Source organism: Dermatophagoides pteronyssinus, unplaced genomic scaffold (assembly GCF_027571235.1).
Source record: "Dermatophagoides pteronyssinus isolate colony J.1.1.1.1 unplaced genomic scaffold, Derpt_VIB-CSIC_2022.12 sq0005, whole genome shotgun sequence".
NCBI classification, from domain to species: domain Eukaryota; kingdom Metazoa; phylum Arthropoda; class Arachnida; order Sarcoptiformes; family Pyroglyphidae; genus Dermatophagoides; species Dermatophagoides pteronyssinus.
Genome location: NW_027461529.1, coordinates 2,941,338 through 2,963,080, shown reverse-complemented (window position 1 = coordinate 2,963,080; position 21,743 = coordinate 2,941,338). Strand labels below are relative to the sequence as shown.

Genomic DNA, 21,743 nt, shown 5'->3' with positions numbered 1-21,743 from the left:
AGCGAAAGATTTTATCAAATTATTCTCTCTGTGTATAAGACATGCAAGTTTCTATTTTGCTTTCGACACATTTTTTTTCTGGTGCCATTTGGTTGGTGATAGGAAAAATGACAGTGAAAAAAAACTAATTAATTATAATTGAGATTAATTAATTAATTAGAAGCAAAAAAAAGAAAAACGAAAAAAATCATCAATTAAGATTCACTGTTGAGAATTTTTTTTCTATGATCATATTACACCACCAGTGCGTTTCATTATTGGAAAATTATTATTTTTTATATAAAGGAAGAAAACAGAATAAAGAAAAAAAAATTGCTACAAACCTGTAAATTGCTACAATTTTTAAATGCATCTTCATGTATATGTTCTAATTGATTATTTGATAATGAAAGATGTTGTAAAACAAATAATCCGGATAAAATTGATTCCGGTAGATGACGAAAACGATTACCCGATAAAATTAATTGTTGTAAATTATATAATGTTGAAAATGAACCTTCATCAATAATTTCCAATTGATTATTTTCCAATGATAATATTTGTAATGAATATTGATTTTGAAATATTGATGCTGGTAAACGATGTAAATTATTACCAGATAAATTTAATTTTATAACACGTATTAGATCGGCAAATGTTTCCGGTGTTAATGTATCGGATGTTATTTGATTATCGGCAATATTTAATATTTGTAATTTAGATAAACCTTGAAATAGGCCAACAGGTAATTCAATAAGACCATTATTAGCCAAATGTAATTCACGTAGTTCATCGGAATCACGAAACATACGACCAGGTAATGTACGTAAACGATTACCAGATAAATCAAGTACATGCAAACGTCGTAATGCTGAAAATGCTAATTCAGTAATTTCGGTTATATGATTGGATGAAAGATTTAAATATTGTAAATTTTTCAATGCAGCAACACCACTTGTTTCAGGTACAAATTCTAAATGATTATTTGATAAATCTAAATGATATAATTCTTGTAAACAAAGACGACCAGTTGCCGGATCGATTAGACCAAAACTAACCAAATTATTTAGAAAATTATTTGATAAATTTAATGTATGTAATGTTAAAAATGGACAAAATAAATCATTTGGTAATGATTTAATACCATTTTTACTTAAATCTAAATGTTCAACAGTTGATTCAATATGACGAAATGAATATTGTTCAATAATAAGATCATCATCAATGTTCAATGTTGATTGATCACCATTATTATCATTTTTCTGAATAATATTTGTTGATGAACGACGTATTGTTAAATTTTTTAATGATAATAAGCCACGAAATATATCGGATGGTATACGATCAAATAAACAATCATCAATTTGTAATGATTGTAATGAATGTAAATGTTCAAATGGTTGATTGATTGATTGTTGTTGGCTACCAATACCAATACCATTGTTATTACGTAATGTTGAACGTTGATATGATGATTGTCTATTATTGATTGTTGTCGATGAATGTTGATGATCATCAAATTGAAATAATGTTTGATGATGATGATGATGATAATTACCATCAAAACTACCACCACCAAAATTATCATTATCATTATTATTTGTACCAAAACATTGTATCAATAAACGTATTGTATGTATTGGATCAATAAGTGATATATTTAATGTATAAGGCGTTAATATTGGTATTGAACAACGTAATGATACATCAAAATCATTTGTTGATGATGCGGATGATGATAATGTATCAGATGATGAATGGTGATGATGATGATTATTATGACTCAGCTCATTTGTTGTCGATGTTGTTAATGATGATGGTAATGGTAACGATGATGATGATGACTTGAAACGATTATCACGAACTAATTGTTGTTGTTGATTATTGGACATAATATGTGTCCATGTACATGGACCTGGTGCTATATAATGACGACAATAACCAATTGTTACCATCATTAATATTATTGATGATATTATCATCATCATAAAGATCATTGATGATGAAGATTTTGAAGATGTTAATAATGATAATGATGATGAACGACTATGATAAAATCTTTTACGAAGACAACAATATTGATCACCATTGTTGCTGTAATTAGGCCTTTGTATTTTGATCTCACTATCATCATCATAATCATAGAGATCATCAATATTATCACCATTTTTGAAAAATTTGTCATCATCATGTTGTTGCTGTTGTTTTTTCATATTTGTTGTTTGATGATAATCATCATCATTTGTAAAAGAATCGTTAATTATCACAGAATTAATTACTAAAATATCTTGATTATCAGTAGTAGTAGTAGTAGCTGTCATTTTATTGATTTTGGCAATAATTTTGGTTGATTCAGAATTTTTCTTAAATTTTCTACGCCAACGATCAAAATGTTTTGGTTGTTTATGATGATAATCATCATCATCATCATTGATAGTGATGATGGATTTGAAATTTATATTTCTTGTCATCATTACCCCAGCACCAATTTGATGCTGTTTGTTTGTTGATATTTGTGAAAAAAAAAGTGTTAAAAAAGTGATGATCTGATGAAGAAGAAGAAGAATGGCACCTTGTTTGAAGAAAAAATTTCAAAGTTTTTCTGTTTGTTGTTATTAAATGAATGAAGAAAAAAAATCAATTGATTGATTGATTGGTCGATTGTCGTCAATTTCTACTACATTTCATTTTTGATTTTTGATTCAATTTTTTTCTTCCTGATTGATTCATTGATTCATTGCTTTTTCGGTTTAATATTTCTTTGTTGTTTCACGTTTTCACCAAATTGTCACAATGAAATTGTGATTCCGGAAACCAAAATGCGAATAGAAAATCTAAAACAAGATAGAGAAAAACGAGAGAAAAAGAGATTGATTATTTCATTTTTCCAGAATCATAATGATGATGATTATAGTTATGGAATTTTTTTCTTATAAAATTCGACAACAACAACAAAAAAAAAAGAAAAGAAAAAAAGATGCTTGGATGGAGCAAATGAAAAAGGAAATAAATCCATTTTAATTGGTATCGATAATGATGATGATCATTCTTTCTTGGATTGCGAAAAAATTTGTCATAATTTATGTCAACAAAACAAGAAATTTTAGACTTTTCTTCGTTGTCAATTTCTTGTTGTTGTTTTTACCATTGTGTTTTCAATGATAATCCTCGAATGACAAGCAAAAAAAGAATTTTTAATCATCATCATTTTGAAATGGAAAAAGAAATTTACGAAAAATCAATTGATCTTTTCAGGGAAAATTGCTGGAAATGTTGATGATGAAAATTGTTGTTTGTTTGTTTGTGTGCAATGTTACCAAAAAATTAAAGTAAGATTAATCATTTTATATTGATCATCATCATCATCATCATTAATCATTATTACAACAGTTTTTTTAGGACAGAAAGTAAACGTAATTCAAAAAGTAATTTTTTTTTACTTTTTTTCGAAAGTAAAGTAAAAAACATCCTGGATTCACATTTCCTATTTTTTTACTTTTGCTTTTTTTTGGAAAAAAAATGAAATTTTTTTTTGCTCGATTTCAACACTAGATGGCATCGTCATTATCAAGTTTTTTTTTAAAATTTTTCGAAGAAAAACAACAACCATTTTGCAAGTTAGTTTCAGCAACAACAAAAACAACCATTTCGGACTAAAAATAAAATTTATTGAGCGATAAAAAAAACAGCCAATTTTATCAATCAACACAAAAAACCAAGAGATTATCATTATTTGCCACAAAATAATGATGGTTTGATCCATTTTCACATACACACACACACAGAATTGTAATGTTTTTGAACTTTGTACCGTACATACTCTAAAGTGTTTCAGTGTGTTTGATTCGGTTATATGATATGATCAAGAAGAAAAGTCAAAATGGACCACATTTTAACCATTCATTGATCGTATTTTCTTTTGGAAAATAAAATACCCCCCAAAAAAAAAAAAGATTGTAATAATTGCCTGTCGAATGTGGTAATAATCATCATCATCATCATTGAACTTGATGCTTGATGTTTTTTTTTTTGTTTTTGTTTTTTCGTTGATGATTTTTAATGTTGTCAACGTCAATGATTAATGATTATACTTTTCGGTTTTTGGTTTTTTTGGTTGTCCACATAAAAGTAAAACTAGAAAAAATTTTTTTTGGTTGGATTCAGTGGATTGAATCCCATTTAACCACCCATCATCCATTGTGAAACCGAACAGAGAAAGAAAAAGAAAAAAAATCCTAAAATGACTCAATATTTTTGATCCAGAAACGGAAAAAAATCAAGCTTTCATGTGTGACACACACACAGAAAATGAACGAAAAAATAATGGCGAAAAACTGAACAAAGTGCAGCATACACACACACACACACACACACACACACACACAGTCGAAGTGGACGGTCGTCTGAAATTGTGTTCTCTTTTGTTTTTCTTTTTGTGTTTTTTTTCTTTAAATCCATTGTTCTTCTCTTTCAACCTCTGTTTGAATCGCTTCTTTTTCTTTTCTCTCGACTTTTATCCTCCTAATCCGTCATCCTCCTAATCGAAACCCGTTATCCACCCAATCGAAATCCATTATCCTCCTAATCGAAACCCATTATCCTCCTTTATCGTTACCCTCGACCATATACGGGATGAAAAGAGGATCAACCAACACTGTAACAGCAACGGAAAAACGGGCCAAAATGGCTCAGCAAAAAATAGACGATCAGCATCAAGCCTCAGACAAAAGTCACAACGAAGGCGATTTACGCAAGATATTGGAAAATATCTGCAGAGAATTAACAAACACTACTCAAAATTCCAAGAATAAGATGTCGATCGTCAAACAATCTATCGACCGTGCAACAAGTTTAATCAACAATAAGGTATTGCCCCAACTGGAAATCATCATGGCGAACAATTCTCATGCTTTGGAAAAAGATAAAGAGAATCAAAGTCGCATTAGTGCATTGGAACAACAATTAATCGAAGAAAGATCCGCAATGGATAAATTAATAAAAATAGAAAAAATGGTCCTCGAAAACAAAGAGACCCTAATAACACTCAGCAAACAAAATGGCGACCTCAACTTAACTACACCCTACAAACAAAATGGCGACCTCAACATAAACACACCAAACAAACAAAATGGCAACGCGAACGAAACGACATTATATAAACAAAACGAAAAGGTCAAAGTTGTATCGTATGCTCAAGCAACAGCAAAACAAGCGAGAAGCAACACCACCGCACCGAAGAATAGTTATGCATCGGTGCTGTATTTCAAAAATAACAAAGAAAAAACCTCAACCGAAACATTACAAACCGCCAAGAATATAGTCTGCTCAAACTCAGCAGGCACGGCTGTAATTTCAAACAAATTGATGACGAACGGGAAAATAATAGTCTTCTCCAAAGACCAAAAATCAAAAGAGAGGCTCGACAATCTTATAAACTCTTCCAACGACTTGGTATCGGAAGAACCAAGACGAAACAACCCCATTATACTCTTGAAAGGGGTTCCGAAAGAGATAGACCGATCCCAAATACCAACCGTTATAAGAAATTATAACAAAGACATAGAAAGCGCCTACGACAGCGAAGATGCCATCACGGTGCTTTACCTCAAAAACAATAGAAAACAGCATCTTGTCAATGTTGGCATCAAAGTTAGCCCGGCGATTCGGAAAATCATTTTGGGAACTTACAACGGCAGCATCTCGCTTGGTTTCAGTTTAGTACACGCGGAAGATGCTTTACCGATCGTCCAATGTACCCATTGCCTAGGCTTCGGTCATACCAAAGCTAAATGTCCAAAAAAAGAAGAGGACCCTCAATGCTTGCATTGTCCGGGCCAACACCTAAAGGAAAACTGCCCAGTGAAAGATAGAAAGGTAGAATGCTGTAATTGTGCACACCGACCTGGAACATCGAGCAAACAACCGGATGACATTGGTCACTCGCCAACCAGCAAAAAATGCCCGATCTATAAAGCAACATTGACAAAAACAATTAATAAAACCAACTATGGATACTAGAATAAATAACAATCATAATCATAGCCGCCCAACAATATCAATAAAATGCCTACAAATAAACTGTCGGAGAGCATATGCTCCGTTCAAAGAAACTATGAACTACATACTACAGAATAACATAGACATCGCTTTTGTGTCTGAGCCATATCTTATAAACGACCACAGACCGGCGACAATAAATCCAATCACCTGCTTTCATCACCATACATCAAACAACCGCATATTGGCGACAATATACATAAACAACAATACAATTAATCCAATATTGATCCAACAACACAGCGACAGCAATTTCTGCGTCATAGACATCCTATTAAATGATAGGAAATTAAGGCTGATAAGTGTCTATCGACCTCCTAACGACGTTAACAGCACAGAAGAACTAATTGACAAAATAGAACAAGCTTTACCAACATCAACAAATCACAAAATTATAATAGCTGGTGACTTCAACGCACATCATAATGCATGGGGATGCCCTAATAACGATGACAATGGCGTACTACTATATGATCTATTCATGACAAATGACTTAAATCTACACAATATCGGCTCAACCCCGACATTTATCCATTCATCAAACAATGCCTCATCGATCATTGACTTAACATTGGCATCACCTCAAGCAATCATCGAGCAATGGAAAGTCAATCCTGATGCAATAATAACCAGCGATCACCAAGCTATTGAATTCAATATACTAGAAACATGTGAACAACCAACAAATCGCAACATTAGGCAATCAACATACCGATACAGAACTGATCAAGCAAACTGGGACTCAATATCGCACCAATTTAAAACAGAAATGGAAAGCAATAATATCAATGAGCAAACAATCAACAAAATTCATAAACCAAAAGAGATCGATGAACTAATACATCAAATCACAAGAATAATCATATCTGTATGCGATAATAACTTAAAGAAAAGAGGACTAATCTCATCAAAAAAATGCCCGTGGTGGGACAACGAACTAGTACAATTGAAGAGAGCAACAACTAAAGCTAAACATGCATTTCAAAATGCTAAAAAAAAACAACGATGGCTGGACAGCTCAACAAAAATTGCAAATTCTTATCGATACCAAACGCAAATATACTAAAAAAATCAGACAAAAAAAGCAACGAAAGTTTTACAAAATACCTAAAATCGCTCGAAGGAATGTCAGATATCAAGAAAGTAAACAAGTTACTCGCTGATACGACAAGAAAAATCCCCAGCACCTTGATAGTTAACGGCACATCGACCGTCGACCACAAATCAAACACAATAGCTTTGCTGGACCGGTTCTTCCCAATTCATCCAGAACCAGACCTACAACAACCAAATTATATATCAATATTCGGTAATGACGAAATCCCCATCACAAACCATGAAATATTAATGGCCACCAAATGTATGAATCCAAACAAAGCACCAGGGGCAGACGGCCTCACAGCCGACATCATACATCAATTTATATTAGCAAATACGTCGACCATCAGAACGCTACTCAACAAATGCTTATCGCTTGGACACTTTCCCAGTCCTTGGAAAGACGCAACAATAAGGTTCCTCCCAAAACCTGGAAAATCCGACTATAAATCAATAGACAACTATCGGCCAATTGGACTACTACCTGTGTTTGGCAAAGTCTTCGAAAAAATCATCATCGATCGAATCACATACGATCTCCGTCAAAGAGGTCAATTATCACCAAAACAATACGGCTTCACGCCACAAAAATCCACGATTAATGCAGTATCAGATGCTGTTGACTGGATCAAGAGTAAAAAGAAGAAAAAAAGAACATACTGTGGCAGTATTCATGGATATAAAAAATGCGTTTCCATCAGCAAACCATAATATCTTGTCACAGACGCTCATGTCAAAACAAATCAGGACTAACCTTTACTCGATCATCACCAACTTTCTCACTGGACGCAACGTCAAAATCGACAACTATACAAGATCAAACAACATTGGATGCATACAGGGCTCGATCTCAGGGCCTACCTTATGGAATATCCTTATGGACTCGATCTTCGAAATAGACCTTCCACAGGGATGCCAAATCATCGCGTTTGCTGACGATCTACTACTGCTGGCTCATGACAAAGAACCATCAAACCTAGCTAGCCGCACGCAACAAGCTATAGACAGCATTATTGAATGGGGAAATGAAAAACAACTAACCTTTTCAGCGACAAAAACGTATATCATGGGATTCTCAGAATTAGCAAGAACCATCAACGTAAAAATCAACAACCAGCCACTGGCGATGAAAAACCAAGTCAAATATCTCGGCATCGTCTTAGATCAACAGCTAAATTTTAAAAGTCATGCTGAGTATGTCATCAAGAAGCTGACTAACCTATACAACATGCTCTCGAGACTAGTACGACCTAACTGGGGCCTAAACCCTGACATATCGAGATTGATATATCGCATGATAGCCGAACCAATAGCTCTATATGGAGCTTCAATCTGGCACAAAGCCTTCGGAAACCAAAAAAAATGGCCAAAAGAATATTAAGCATTCAAAGAAGAATATTGGTCAAAGCCTGCAGAGGCAACAACACTATGTCATACACATCGACCTTCCTAATAAGCAACATTGCGCCAATCGACATCAAAATCAAAGAACGAGCAGCGATGGAAAGTACCAAGATACTCGGGAGAAGACCCGAAAACATTGACAGAACCATTGAACTGGAAAGCCCAGTTGCAGTGACAAATCTTCCCCATCCGGGGAAACGTATCATAACCAATTACTTAATGATCACCGACCACAACGACGCTGACAGAAGAATAACTAACAATAAAATATCGATATTCACCGACGGCAGCAAAATGGATGGCCAAACCGGTGCTGCATATATCATCACAAAAAACCAGCAACCTATCGATCAACGGAAGTGGAGACTTGCGGATCACTGCTCGGTCTTCCAGGCTGAGCTATTTGCAATCAAAATGGCACTTCTGCATCAGCCAGAAACGACAAGCGAAATCCAAATATTCTCTGATTCAAAGTCCTCGCTGGACGCGATCAAAGATCGGACCAACTGCCACCCGCTAGTGGTAGACATCAACAATCGAATCGATGAGCTAAGGGAAACGGGCACCCACGTTCAGCTATTTTGGATTAAAGCTCATACTGACTATATCTGGAACGAGACTGCAGACCGTTTGGCCAAGGAGGCAACTCTGGAAGCCATAACGCCAGAATCGTACAACAAAATGCCTATGGTGTCATACAAATTAAAGTGCAGAAATCAGACTAATTCAGAATGGACCGACAGGACCACTGAAGCATCAACAGGACGGTGGACGACCCGACTCATCCCGGATCTGACAACGGCAGCGAAATGGCAGAGCAGAGTCGGGATAGACAGATATCTAACACAGGTGTTGTCTAATCATGGAGCGACTAGGCACTACCTATGGCGATTCAAATCCCGCGTTGACAACGCCTGCCCATGTAACGATCAACAACCACAAACAATGGAACATCTCATGCTGGATTGCCCAATCTGGGCTGATCTTCGACATCGTATAACGACTAAGCATAACATCCAGACGGACGACCTGGCGAATTTGGAAACAGTCCTCAGGAATAAAGACTTGGTGGAGGACTGGACAAGTTATGTTAGGCTTATCATGGATGGTCTGGCCCACATCAACCGTGAACCATGATCACACACACACACTTATGTACCCCATTCCTATCCTAGTTCATTTCAACCAACATTAATCATATTGACTTAATTGTCTTTGTTTATTTCATCTCTTATTTTCACTTACCTAATTATCTAATTGCATACACAACGCCCTACCTGCTATAATGTTTCCCTTGCATTGGCGAGTAGCGGATTATAAGGACACACACACACACACACACGTGATTTTGATGATAATGATATGGTATATTTCTCCATTCATTCATTCAACTTACTCGACTTACTTTTTCATTTTACTTTTTTTTTTTTTGATATAGATCAAGTGCGTGTGTGTGTGTGTAGATCAAATTTTATGACAAAGTCAAAGTTTCTATTTCTTCCCCTTGCAAAGTTATATCAAAAGGATGTATGAGAAGTGTGTGTGTGATCAGTAGATCATCGTCACATAAAGGAAACGTTTCAATAGTGTTTGCCTATTTTTCGGTTTTTTCAGTTTCTGGGGTAAAAAGTTTTTCGCTATTTTTCTAATCCTATTTGATATGCTCAGGACATCACACACAATGTATCCATTTTTGCTTTTTGGAACTGTGTGTTTCACCATCATCATCACTTGATGGTGCACTTTAAAAACTACACGCACAACTTTTTTTTGGGTTTTGGGTTTTTCATCTTGATTTTGTTTGACTATTGCACACGCTATATTCTAATGATGATGATGATGATGAATATTATGGGAGTTTTTGTTTTGTTTTTTTTCTGGTGAATCTTGAATATTCATTCAACCATTCATTTTTTTTTTTTTTTTTTGAAATGGAAATAAAATGAATGATCCATAAACACTAATGCATCATGTTTTTTTTTTTTTGCTTTGTTTTGTTTTGTAATCATCATTATTCTGTGGTCTGATTTTCTGGCAAAGATAAACGAGTGAAAATGAATGAATGAATGAAATGATGGTTAAGTCATTTTTATTAATCGTTAAAAATTTCAAAAAACTTTTTTTTTCAATTTTTATCATCGTTTTCAAAAAAAAAATGTTTTTTCCATCTGATAACGATGAATTTCGTCTGGATTCATCATTGAAAAAACGACAAGAAAAATCTAGACATTTTAGATGAATGAATCAAGATTATTATCATTATCATTACTTGGGTAATATACATGCGTCCGTCAGACATCAATCAATCAATCAGAAAATTATGTTTTTTTTTTGATGATAAAAAATGGATTAATTTTAATGTATCATCATCGTCATCATTAACCAGGATCTTTGTATCATCATTGAATGACAAACAAGACTTTTGATCATTTTTTGGGGTTATATTGATTTTTTGTTTACACGAGGTTAAACAAACCAGTCACTCAGTTTTTTCATTCAGTCAAATTAACCTAACCTAATACCAATTAAATACCAAAAAAAAACATCTCATCCATCTTAGTTTAGTTTAGTTTGAAATTTTTATTTTTAATTTTTTTTTTAAACTCATCAACTTTGTAAATGTGTGTTTCTTTTTAAAGTGAATATCGTTGTCATGTGTCATTTTCAAATTCTTTTCGATTCATATTAATTCAGTTGTTGTTGTTTTTCAGAAAATGTTCTGTAAAATTCTTCATATACATTTAATGAATAAATGAAGAAGAAGAAGGTGGTGATAAGAGAAACACAGAACAAACGAAGAAAAATGACATGACATTACATTACATTAAATAACATAACATGACGTTTGACCTGACACATACACTGATGATGTTAATGATGTATTAACACATTTATCATACCAACAACATTATCATCCATCTTTGTATGTCGTGTGTGTATTTTTGTTTCGGTTGTTGAATGTCATGATGACGTAATTTTTTTCGATTTTGGTATCAAAAAGAACGAACGGTGTATGAAATCATCACTATAGTGAGATCGATCGATTGATCGATTTGAATCGATCAAATTCAAATCCAATAAGGAATTTGATTGAAATTTTTCGACAAATTCGTTTAGAAAATTATTCAAAATTGATAAAATCTATCGATGGTGGTGATTCGCATATGACGATAATGTTTTTGATTTCTGTCATACACATATATATCCTGGTATACCTAAATGTATCAATTAGAAGAAACCACAGTGATTTTTTTTTCACTGAAAATATGACAAGAAAGATAAAAACCTGAATATTAAAAAAATATGAATTTTCAAGTCAAAAAAAAAACGAAAAACTTTTCAGATAAACATTTCGGGATAGTCGTATGGTATGTATGTTTTATCGAAGAAAATAGTAAAAAACATTTGTCAACATAAATGAAATTGATGATGATAATAATGTCCATGTAATAATCATCATCATCATATATAAATAAATGTGTGTGTGCGGTATACTATTTATCTTGTCAAACACACTGATATATCTGATATCACTGAGTTTAGTTTAGTTTTGGCTGGTATTTTCCAGGCCCAGAAAAACAAAAAAACGAAAAAATTTATAGTGAAATGTGTATTTAGAGTAGCGAAAAAAATAAAATATTTGTGACTTTTTTCGTTTTGGTTTTTTGGTTGTTGTAAAATTTATTTCATTTTACTCGGGATGAAACAAATTCACTTTTTTTTTGTTTCAATGTTTGTCCCAATAGATTAACATCATACAGAGACAGTGTTTCAGTGAAACAAAAAAAAATTACAGGTGATTAATGTATTTTAATTAATTGTAATTGATTAAAAATTACATAATAAAATGACAGGTAAAATGTTGAAAAAAACAGCAACATTCATTTTGAACCTTTAAGGTGTTTGTCAAAGCAAAAAGAAAATATTTTTTTTTTCGGTCAGTAGAATGGATGTGTAACAAATCACTGTGAATGAATGAAAACAATGTTTCTGTTGCTGTTGTTCCAGGAACATGGTCATCATTATTTTATAGTTATGACAACAACAAAAAAAATATATAATGACAATCGGCTATTTCAACATCACCATCATTGAATACACACAGGTGATGTAGTGAACATGAATTTTCACTTTGAAAAAAATTTTTTATTTTTCAACAAAAAGAAAAAACTTTTAGTTGTCATCAGTGGTTGTTTATCATGTTATTTTTTTTTTTTTTTTTTTTTGAAAAATTCTGTCATTTTTTCTCTCTCTCTCTCTCTCTCTCTCTCTCTCTCTCTCTCTCTCTCTCTCTATATATATATCATTACCTATGAAAAGTATCAAGTTTTCTGTCTCCCTGTCTCTCTCTCTCTCTCTCGCATTCATATCTTTAAAATATTTTAAAATCATCACCAACGACAACCACATTAACATTAATATCATCATCATCGAATATGTGTTGCAGGTTTTACATTACTTTACATCTTTTTGAAAGGTTCTATATAGGTATCATCATTTTTTCGTTACTCTGGACATGGATGGATGGAAGGAATTTTTTTTTTTTGTAAATTCTGAAAAAAAATATTCATTTATTCAGCATTGAAAACATGACTAAAATAAGTAATAAACAAAAAAAAAAAATCTTAAAAGTTTTCTTTCTTAAACCGATTCTTACGAAAAAAGAATGGAAAATTCTGGATTCAATTTAAACCATCACCATCAGATTCTGATCTGGTTCTGGTTCTTTGTTGTTTGAATCAAACAACATTTACTATACAATGGTTATGGTTGGTTGAATTTAATTCACTTGATTTTTTTTCTTTGCTTTGCTTTGCTTTTCATTACTTTTTTTTATTTGTTTTTTGGTTAGTTTATTTTCCTGGCCAATATCTGGATTCTTGGATTCTTGAAACATTTTTTGTTGTTGTTGTTGTTTCGGTTTCATTTGAAACAAGTAATGGAAAATTCTTTTGTTGTTTTTTTTGTTTTTGTTGGATATCATCACTTCAGCTAACCATCCATTCATCCATCAACCACCCACACACTGGATTCTTGATTCTGAATTCTGGATTCAGTGATGATGATATTTCGAAGAATTCATTCATTCATTTTTTCCATTAAGTTTGTTATTTTATTTCTCGAAAAAAAAACAAAAATTCTGTTGTCATCATCATCATCATTGCTGTTGTTTTTGCGACAACAAATTGATTTGGACAAAACATCATCATAAAACAAAAAAATATTACATTTTTATCATCATCATCATCATCGTGATATTTGATTTGATTTTCAAGAAGAATCAAAGAAGAAGAATCAAAGAAGAGGCTAGAAAGAACAGATTCTTAATACACACAGAATCCAGAATATTTTTTGTTGATGATTGATTTGGATGATGAACAGGCAGACAAACACACAAACAAACAATAAAGTTGCACGCAATATTTTTATCATTATTAAATTTTGATGATGATGGCCAAAAAGAAGGAGAAGAAAAAATGTTATGAAATTTAATTAATACATTCAGTTTACAAACACTGCAAACAAAAAAAAAATGACAAAACAAAGATCAAAAATCAAATGATGATGCTCAGGTAAGCAAAATGAGAATGGAAAAAAACAATTTACTTAAAGGCAAACAATTGGTGTTGAAATAGATCAAAAAAGAAAAATCGTTTTCATTCCTGATTGTTTTTGATTTTGATTGTTTTCGACTTTTTATATAAACAACAACAACAACAAAACTAAGCTAATAATATTAACGAATTTTGATGAAACAAAGAATTTCATTTTTTTCCTACTGAAACAAAGTTTGACATTTTTTGTTTTCAATCGAAAAAAAAATTCCTTTTATTATTGATGGAAACTTATTGAAACAAAATTTCAAAGTTTTTTTTCTGCTGACATATGATTTGCCTTTGAGCAATCGAGAGAAAGAAATGAAAATGAAAATATTGATCATTATTGGATAACAATGGTTGATAATTTGATTTTACAAAAAAATACAAAAATTGAAATGTCGATTGTCGAATGTCGAATGTCGAAAATGGTTTGAACAAAAAGAAGAAGAAGAATTAAGAATTCAATTTGATTGGTAAGATCAAACAGACACACAGGTCATCAAGATTTATTCGTATGAAAGATTTGAAAAAAAAGCAAAGAGGATTAACTATTTTGATGATCAATGCGGATCCTGTTTTGTTTTGTTTTTGAAAATATTTGAATATTCATATCATTTAGAAAAGAAACTTTACCGGTATAAATTAGGAAAACAAAAATTTTTTTTTTCAATTATCGATTGTACGATGTATGTTTTTGAAAAGTTTTTTTCTGTCTTGAACAGGTCATCAAGTTAATGGAGATGAAAAAAAATACGTTAACCCTATAGATAAAATCCATATAGGTAAAAACTGATTAACTAAAACTTGAATTTGTCACGTATAAACAAATCAAACAGCAAACAAAAAAATCCAAAAAAAAATCATTGTATAAACAAGGCAATGTAATTTAATTATGAAAAAGACAATCGATTTTTCAACGAAAAAAAAATCAGATAAGATAAGACAAGACAAACGAAGAAGAAAGAATTCAATCTAAATCAATAAGATTTTCAGAGATTGTTCATGTTTTTACAAAGATAAAAATCTAAATAAATAACAACAACAAATCAAAATCTTTTTTTAAAAAACAAATCTGATCACCATCAGCATCATTGAAATCTTTCTGATTTGATTTGATTTTTACATCTTTAATTTCTTTCAATGTTGTTGTTGTTTTTTATTTCGATTTTTTATTTACCAAAAAAACAAAAATCAAAAACTATCACGGGCGGTCTTCGAATGCCAATGATGATGTTGTTGTTTGGTAATCGAAAAGAGGGACGCGACTCTGCTGAATGCAATGAACTTGCGCAGCATCAAAAATTTTTATTGTTTTTTTTCTAAGTTTGATGCTGTTGTTGTTGTTGGGTGAATGGACATTGATGTGCAATAAATAAAACGAAAGAACGAAGATTTTTTTTTCCTCGCCATCTTAACATTCCAGATGTTAAAAGTAAATTATTTCTTTTTTTTTCGTCGTTTTCTTCTTCTTTTTAGTACAAAATCAAGACGAGACCAGGACAAGAAAATAAATAAAAAACGAAGAAATCAACCGAGATGAAAATCAAGATGATGAACACACACACACACAGAGAGAGAGAGAGAGAGAGAGAGAAATGGAGAAAATCAAGATCAAAATCGGACAAACAAACAAAACAAAAAAAAAGATTGAATGAACGAATCAATATTGGTGCAGAAGATCGATTAGGAAAAATACTAAGTTTCTTGTTTTTTAGGTTCTGTAATTCTTTTCTTCTGTTTTTTTTTCGATTCATTGATCACTGATATGGTTTCTATAAAGATTTTTTTTTGTTTTGTTTTTCTTGAAAAAAAACATCTTTTTTTCAAACCGATTTTATTTAACACTAAATTTCTATCGACTATTTCTACCCAAGTGTCAAAAGTCCAGAAAAAATTTCGACTTTTTTTTGGGGTCGATTATTAAAATAATGATAACAAACATTCAAAGAAATGATGTTCGCCCACCAAAAACCATCACTGTCAAACTTAATTTGATTGACAAGCTGTCATTTATGAAACAAACAAACATCAGCATTAAAAAAAACCAATAATGATAACAGCGATGATGATGATTTTGTCATTAACAAAAATCTCAGGTATTCAATCAATCTCAGGTAAAAAAAACGACAAAATGTTTTTTCAAATCAAAAAAAAATGTCATTTTATTATGATGGACAACCAACAAATCAACAAACAACATGCATTTAATGACTAATTTGAATTTGTTTTTTAGTTGTTTTTTTCTGATGATGGTGATGATAATATTAAGCCAATATTAATGTTTGCATCAATTTTTGAAATGCAAAAACGAAATTCCGCATCCAAGCAAGCAAGCAATCAAAAAAAAAGTGTTTGACAGACTGACTGGCCAGTCAGTCAGCTAGACAGACAGACAGATGGCTGATGATCTTTGGAGGATTCGATTTGTCAAACATTCATTTTTTTTCATTGGCAAAGATGTTTATCATTAACCATCCCCACCATCACAAGGAAACACAACAATAAAAAAAGAAAAGAAATGATTTTTTAAAAAACTTGCAAACTTAAAAACTTTTGAGAATCTGAATGGCAAACAAACAAACAAACAGCAAAATGATGATGATTAGTGCTTGTTGCTCGTTCGTTGTTCATCATCAAAAATCAGAAGAAAAATTTATTTTCTAGTCTAGATTCTAGTTTGGTTGTTTGGCTGTTTGATGGTCGTCGTTGGTTATAATATTCACTTGAATAAAAGATTAGCTCTCCTTATGTCATATGTGTGCTATGTTTAAAGATTTTATTTCTCAAAGTTTTCGTTTGCTTTGATTTTCTTTGATTTTTGGTCTTTTTTCAAGTTGAAATTTAATCCGAAAATTAAACATAGACTAAATACATGTGAATTTCTTTCGTCGTCGTCATCGTCGTTTACCAAAAATGAACAAACTACTTGACTTTGCCAAGATTTGGATTTTTTATTTCACAATTTGTTCGAGGGGTAGAAAATGAGGACTACAGGGTGATCGAAAAAATAAGTAATGTTTCCTGGAAAATTTTGCTTTTCCGGGAACTTTTTTTACATCATCATTATTATTGATCAAATCATATCGAAAAATAAACTTCTAATTCACAAATTTAGATCGTAAATTTGGATTCAAAAATCGAAAAAAAACGATTCTGACATTTTCAATTTTCGTCCCTTCAATCTTTTTTTTTGAAAAGAAAAACCATATAAATATAACATGTCAAAGGTAAAAACTTACCGTTTTTTCACTCGATGTGATGCTGAGATGTGATGATGATGAAATATTATTATTACGTTTCCGTTGTCGTATGTTCTTTTTTGGCTGGAAAGAAACGATGTTTTTTTTTCTTTTTTGTTTACTTTTCTTTGAAGTTTTTTAGTTTTTACCCAAACTGACCAACCTAACCTTTCAGTTGACCTTGCTTGTTGATTTGTTGTTGTTGTTGTCGGAAAGTTTTTTTTTCTTCTTAGTTTATGTCCAATAAATTATATGATTCTTGAGAATATTTTTTCCTGCAATATCAATGAAGAAAAAAAAGAGATAAAGATAAAATTAAAAATTTGAAAATTTATTTATAAAATATGATAATTAATAATGATAATTTGAAGCTTGAAGAATCTCCAAATGTTTGTCCGCCAAGGAAACAACAGCAAAAATCGTCATAAATTTAACAAAAAAAACTGTCATTCTATTGTTTCGATTCAAATGAGGAAAGAATTTCTTTTTTCAAAAAAAGTGGTCATTTACAACCACAATACATAAGAAAAAATGGTCATTTGTAACCAAAAAATATTTGTGATTGTAATTCATTCATTCTCTCTCTTTCTCTCTCCAAATATATCATTATCATCATCTTTTGTGATAAAGGAATGATAATAGCGATGGTCATCGAACCGGGGTTATAATAATAAAATATTTTTTTTTCGTTCGAAAAATTCTTTTTAAAAGAAAAGAAAAAATAAAGAAAATAATGTGATTGCACCATACACAGAAAAAAAGAAATAGAAAAAAATGGATTCAAAGTCAATCATTATTATCCACCGATGGACGATGGTAAAGACGAACCTCAAAAACCGAAAAAATTCAACAATAGAAATGATTATCATTATGAATTTTTTTTATTATCATCATTTGGATTCGTTTGTTTGAAATATCGTAAATTTCTGTTTTTGTAAAATTTATTCTTGGTTATGATGATGATGATTTTGATCTTTTTTGGTTTAAAATCATTTAATGAAATGTATTGAAAAAACAACAACAACAACAACAGGTTTAATTCTTCAGGTAAAGGCGTTTTTGTTGTTGTTGTTGAATCAACAACAACAACAAATAAAGGAAGAAGGAAAATTATCATTTTTCAAATGATGTGTTGTTTTATCATCACTTTATCATCATCATCATCAATTTTTTTTTGCCCACTATTGTTAAAATAGCCAACTAATAGTTATCATCATTATCATCAATTGACATTGGTTTTCAGACACAGAGAGAAAGAGCGAAAATTCGTGAATTTCATTTGTTGTTATGGGGTGTTTATCATTTATTATCAATAATTTTTTGTTTTGTTTGTTTGTTTGGGTGTGTTGACAAGTACAAGCGTAGGTGCACATATATAAAACATACATCAAACATCAACAACAATAGATCAATATCATTACATGGATGAGTTGAAATAGCGTGTTTTTGTTTCAAAAATCCATTTCATTTGTGGATCAAATTAAATACGTTATGGTCAATTTTTCATTACTGGTTATGACCTTGTTTTTTTTGTTGTTTCAGAAAAATGAATTCATTCAATGAATTTTTTTTGTAAATCACCAAAACCAGGAACCACATTTTTTTTCTTGTTTTTTGTTTTTTAAATTAACCATATTCAATCATTTACACACACGAAACACACAAAGGTAAAATCTGAAAAACATAAACAGAAGAAAATATATATTGAAAATCACGAATTTGACCTCCATTGATAACAACAAACAAACAAACCAACCAACCAATCACTCCACCTAATAATAACCTTTTTTCTGGAAAAAAAAACTTGTATTTTCTTTGTTGTTGTTTTTTTGGCCAAATTTTTGCTGATTGATATCTATTTGTGTGTATGTGTGTGTGTGTGTTTACTACGTCATTCTAATTATCATTGTTTTTGAACCGAGAAAAAATAAAAACAAATAATCAATGATGATGATAATGTGAGAAAAGCATCATCATCAAAACATAAGCAAAGAAAAACACCCAAAAATCAGGAAATAAAACCAAAAATCAAAAAAAAAAAAATCATAAATAAAGAAAGATAAGCCGCCATTATCAAACAAACAATCATTTTTACCTGTATTTTCACCTGAATTGAGAAAAAATTGTCAATAAAAAAAATCTATTTCAACACAAATTGGTTAGAATTGAATTCATTTTGTTCAATTTTCTCTCTCTTTCTTCTCTCTCTCTCTCTCTCTCTCTCTCTCTCTCTCTCTCTCTCTCTCTCTCTCTCTCTCTCTCTCTCTCTCTCTCTCTCTCTCAACTAGCGATTGTTTGATTCGTTGATTAAATTTTGTTTTTTTTATTTCTGCATTTTTAAAATGAAATTTTTGCATTTTTTTCAAGAATTTTCAAAAGTTAACAAACCAAACCAGAGGAAAAAAGTACCACTACAGAATCGAAATCAAACATACAACCAACCAACTGACTGACTGACTGAACTAATTAGAATTTTAAATTTTTTTCATTTTCATTTTCCCTACTTTACATTCATTCAACGTAATGGATCCCAAGAAATAAATTTTTCATTTTCATTCAATTTATGGAAAAAATCAAACATTGAGCTATCGACACACACACACACCCAACCTAACCCAATTACCCCCACAGAAAATTTGAAAATTAAAACCAACAATGATGATGATCATTACACAGGCGAAAATTCAAATTCAAATCAATTATTTGGACAATCAGAAAGGAACCAGGAAAATAATGTCCATTAAACTTTCAATTTTCGATTTTCATTTTCACCCAAACCAACCAAGAAAATCAAATAAAAAAAGAAAATTTATTCATAATATTCAGTGTGGTGTTTTGGTGCTCTAATTTCATAATTTTCATATATGAAAAATTCAATATTTGAAAGAAAAAAAAATATTTGATGAGTGTGTATACACATTATATGAATGGATGGCCTGATAATTTTTTTGTCAACTTTGATGATAATAATAATAATAACTATTGTGTGTTTTTTTTTTTGAATGGTGTATGTTTGTTTGAACACACCAGAAAATGAAAAAAATGAAAAGAATATTCTTGAAGAATATTCTGTGTGTGTGTGTGGGTGGGTGTTGTTTGTTTTTCTTCACTTCTCTCTTGCTCTCTCATAATTTATAATTCAACAACAGAAGAAACAAAAAACGGGCGTTTTCAAGAATATTCTTTGCATTCATTTTTTGTTCTTCAAATCAGATATCCTCGATGACAGAATGATTTTTTTCTGCTGCAATGAATGAATGAATGGAAGGCGAAAAAAAATGTGTCAATATTTGACAAATAATAATAATAATAACCATAATAATGCCTGAATAAATAATAGCAGGCAGGCAAAAATGAAAATTTCATTTGAATTTATTTTTGGAAAATTTTATTTGATGAATTCAATTTTCTTTCTTCGTTGTTTTTCTCTAGTTTCCAAATGATAATAATTTGAAAATTTGTTGAAAATTGGTTTCTCTCTTGGTTATTTTTCCATTGTTTTATTCGTTTGTTGGTGATCAATAAAGAAGATTCGTCGTTTTTGTTTTTTACTTTTTTCTTTCGAAATTATTCACAAGAGTTTTTTTTTGCTTGCCAAAGCTCATTAACATTGATTTGATTCTTGATTCTTTGATGAGTTTCAACCGAAAGAAAGAGAAAGAAAACCGACAGCAAAAAGAAAAAACTAAACGTTTCCCCAAATGAAATCGAAAATAATGATTATAATGATGATGATTATTCCAGAAAAAAAAGAAGAAAAAGAAGAAAATTGCTAATCAAATTCAGTTAGCCAAATCAAACAATCTTCTTCCAGTTTAAAGATTAATGCATTTTGCCAAACGAAACGAACGAACGAACAAACGAAAAGAATTTGAAAATTTTAAATGAATTTCGTTTTTTTTTGTTCATTTGCAAACCGTAAAGAATTTTGATTTGATTTTTGATTCTATCTATTTCTACTTTTTGTGCTAATCTTTCACTTTCGCTTTTGCTCTCTCTTCAATTGTATTCTCTCTTCATTTTCTTTGTTGGAATTCTGTTTAGTTTTTCATGCCGAAAATTAAATTCAAAAATTCACTAATGAATTGAATTTAGAAAAAAAGTTTAAAAAAAGAAATTATTCCGGTGTGTGTGTGTGGGAAGAATTTCAGAATTAAATGGGAAAAATTGTCGGGCGCGCAAGCGCGTAACAAAAATTGAAATGTTTGACCGATATATAAATGTGTGTGTGATTCTGTCGTCATTTCGATTGGGTAGAAATAGCCTAGATTTTTTTTTGCACATTTTTTCCGAATGATGATGATGATGATATTCACAATCGATTTCGATTTTCCTTATCGTATTCTTAACTTTTGTCAAATTTTGT

General features: G+C 31.1%; 3 protein-coding genes across 4 annotated transcripts in view; 2 read left to right on the top strand and 1 right to left on the bottom strand.

The window, feature by feature from the left end:
• LOC113794668 (uncharacterized) overlaps positions 1-21,743 on the bottom strand; it is an 84,144-nt gene that overhangs the window by 4,516 nt on the left and 57,885 nt on the right. For both annotated transcript variants that reach the window (XM_075820124.1, XM_075820123.1), the window contains exons 4-5: positions 17,378-17,652; positions 324-2,813 (exon numbers count right to left, since the gene is read on the bottom strand). In XM_075820124.1, coding sequence (XP_075676239.1) covers positions 324-2,453 — 2,130 coding nt within the window. In that variant the 5' untranslated portion in view covers positions 2,454-2,813; positions 17,378-17,652. The remainder of the gene's footprint in view (positions 1-323; positions 2,814-17,377; positions 17,653-21,743) is intronic.
• On the top strand, positions 5,987-7,251 carry LOC142645033 (uncharacterized). Its single transcript, XM_075820127.1, has one exon. The coding sequence runs from the start codon at positions 5,987-5,989 to the stop codon at positions 7,100-7,102; it is 1,116 nt and encodes a 371-aa protein (XP_075676242.1). The 3' UTR covers positions 7,103-7,251.
• LOC142645032 (uncharacterized) lies at positions 7,855-9,760 on the top strand. Its single transcript, XM_075820126.1, is given in 2 exon segments — positions 7,855-8,479; positions 8,482-9,760. Coding segments are annotated over 2 exon segments (1,809 nt in total). The 5' UTR covers positions 7,855-7,864; the 3' UTR covers positions 9,676-9,760.

Coding starts and splice junctions, on each gene's coding strand:
- LOC142645033 (XM_075820127.1), top strand. CDS start 5,987: ATGGATACTAGAATAAATAACAATCATAATCATAGCCGCCCAACAATA.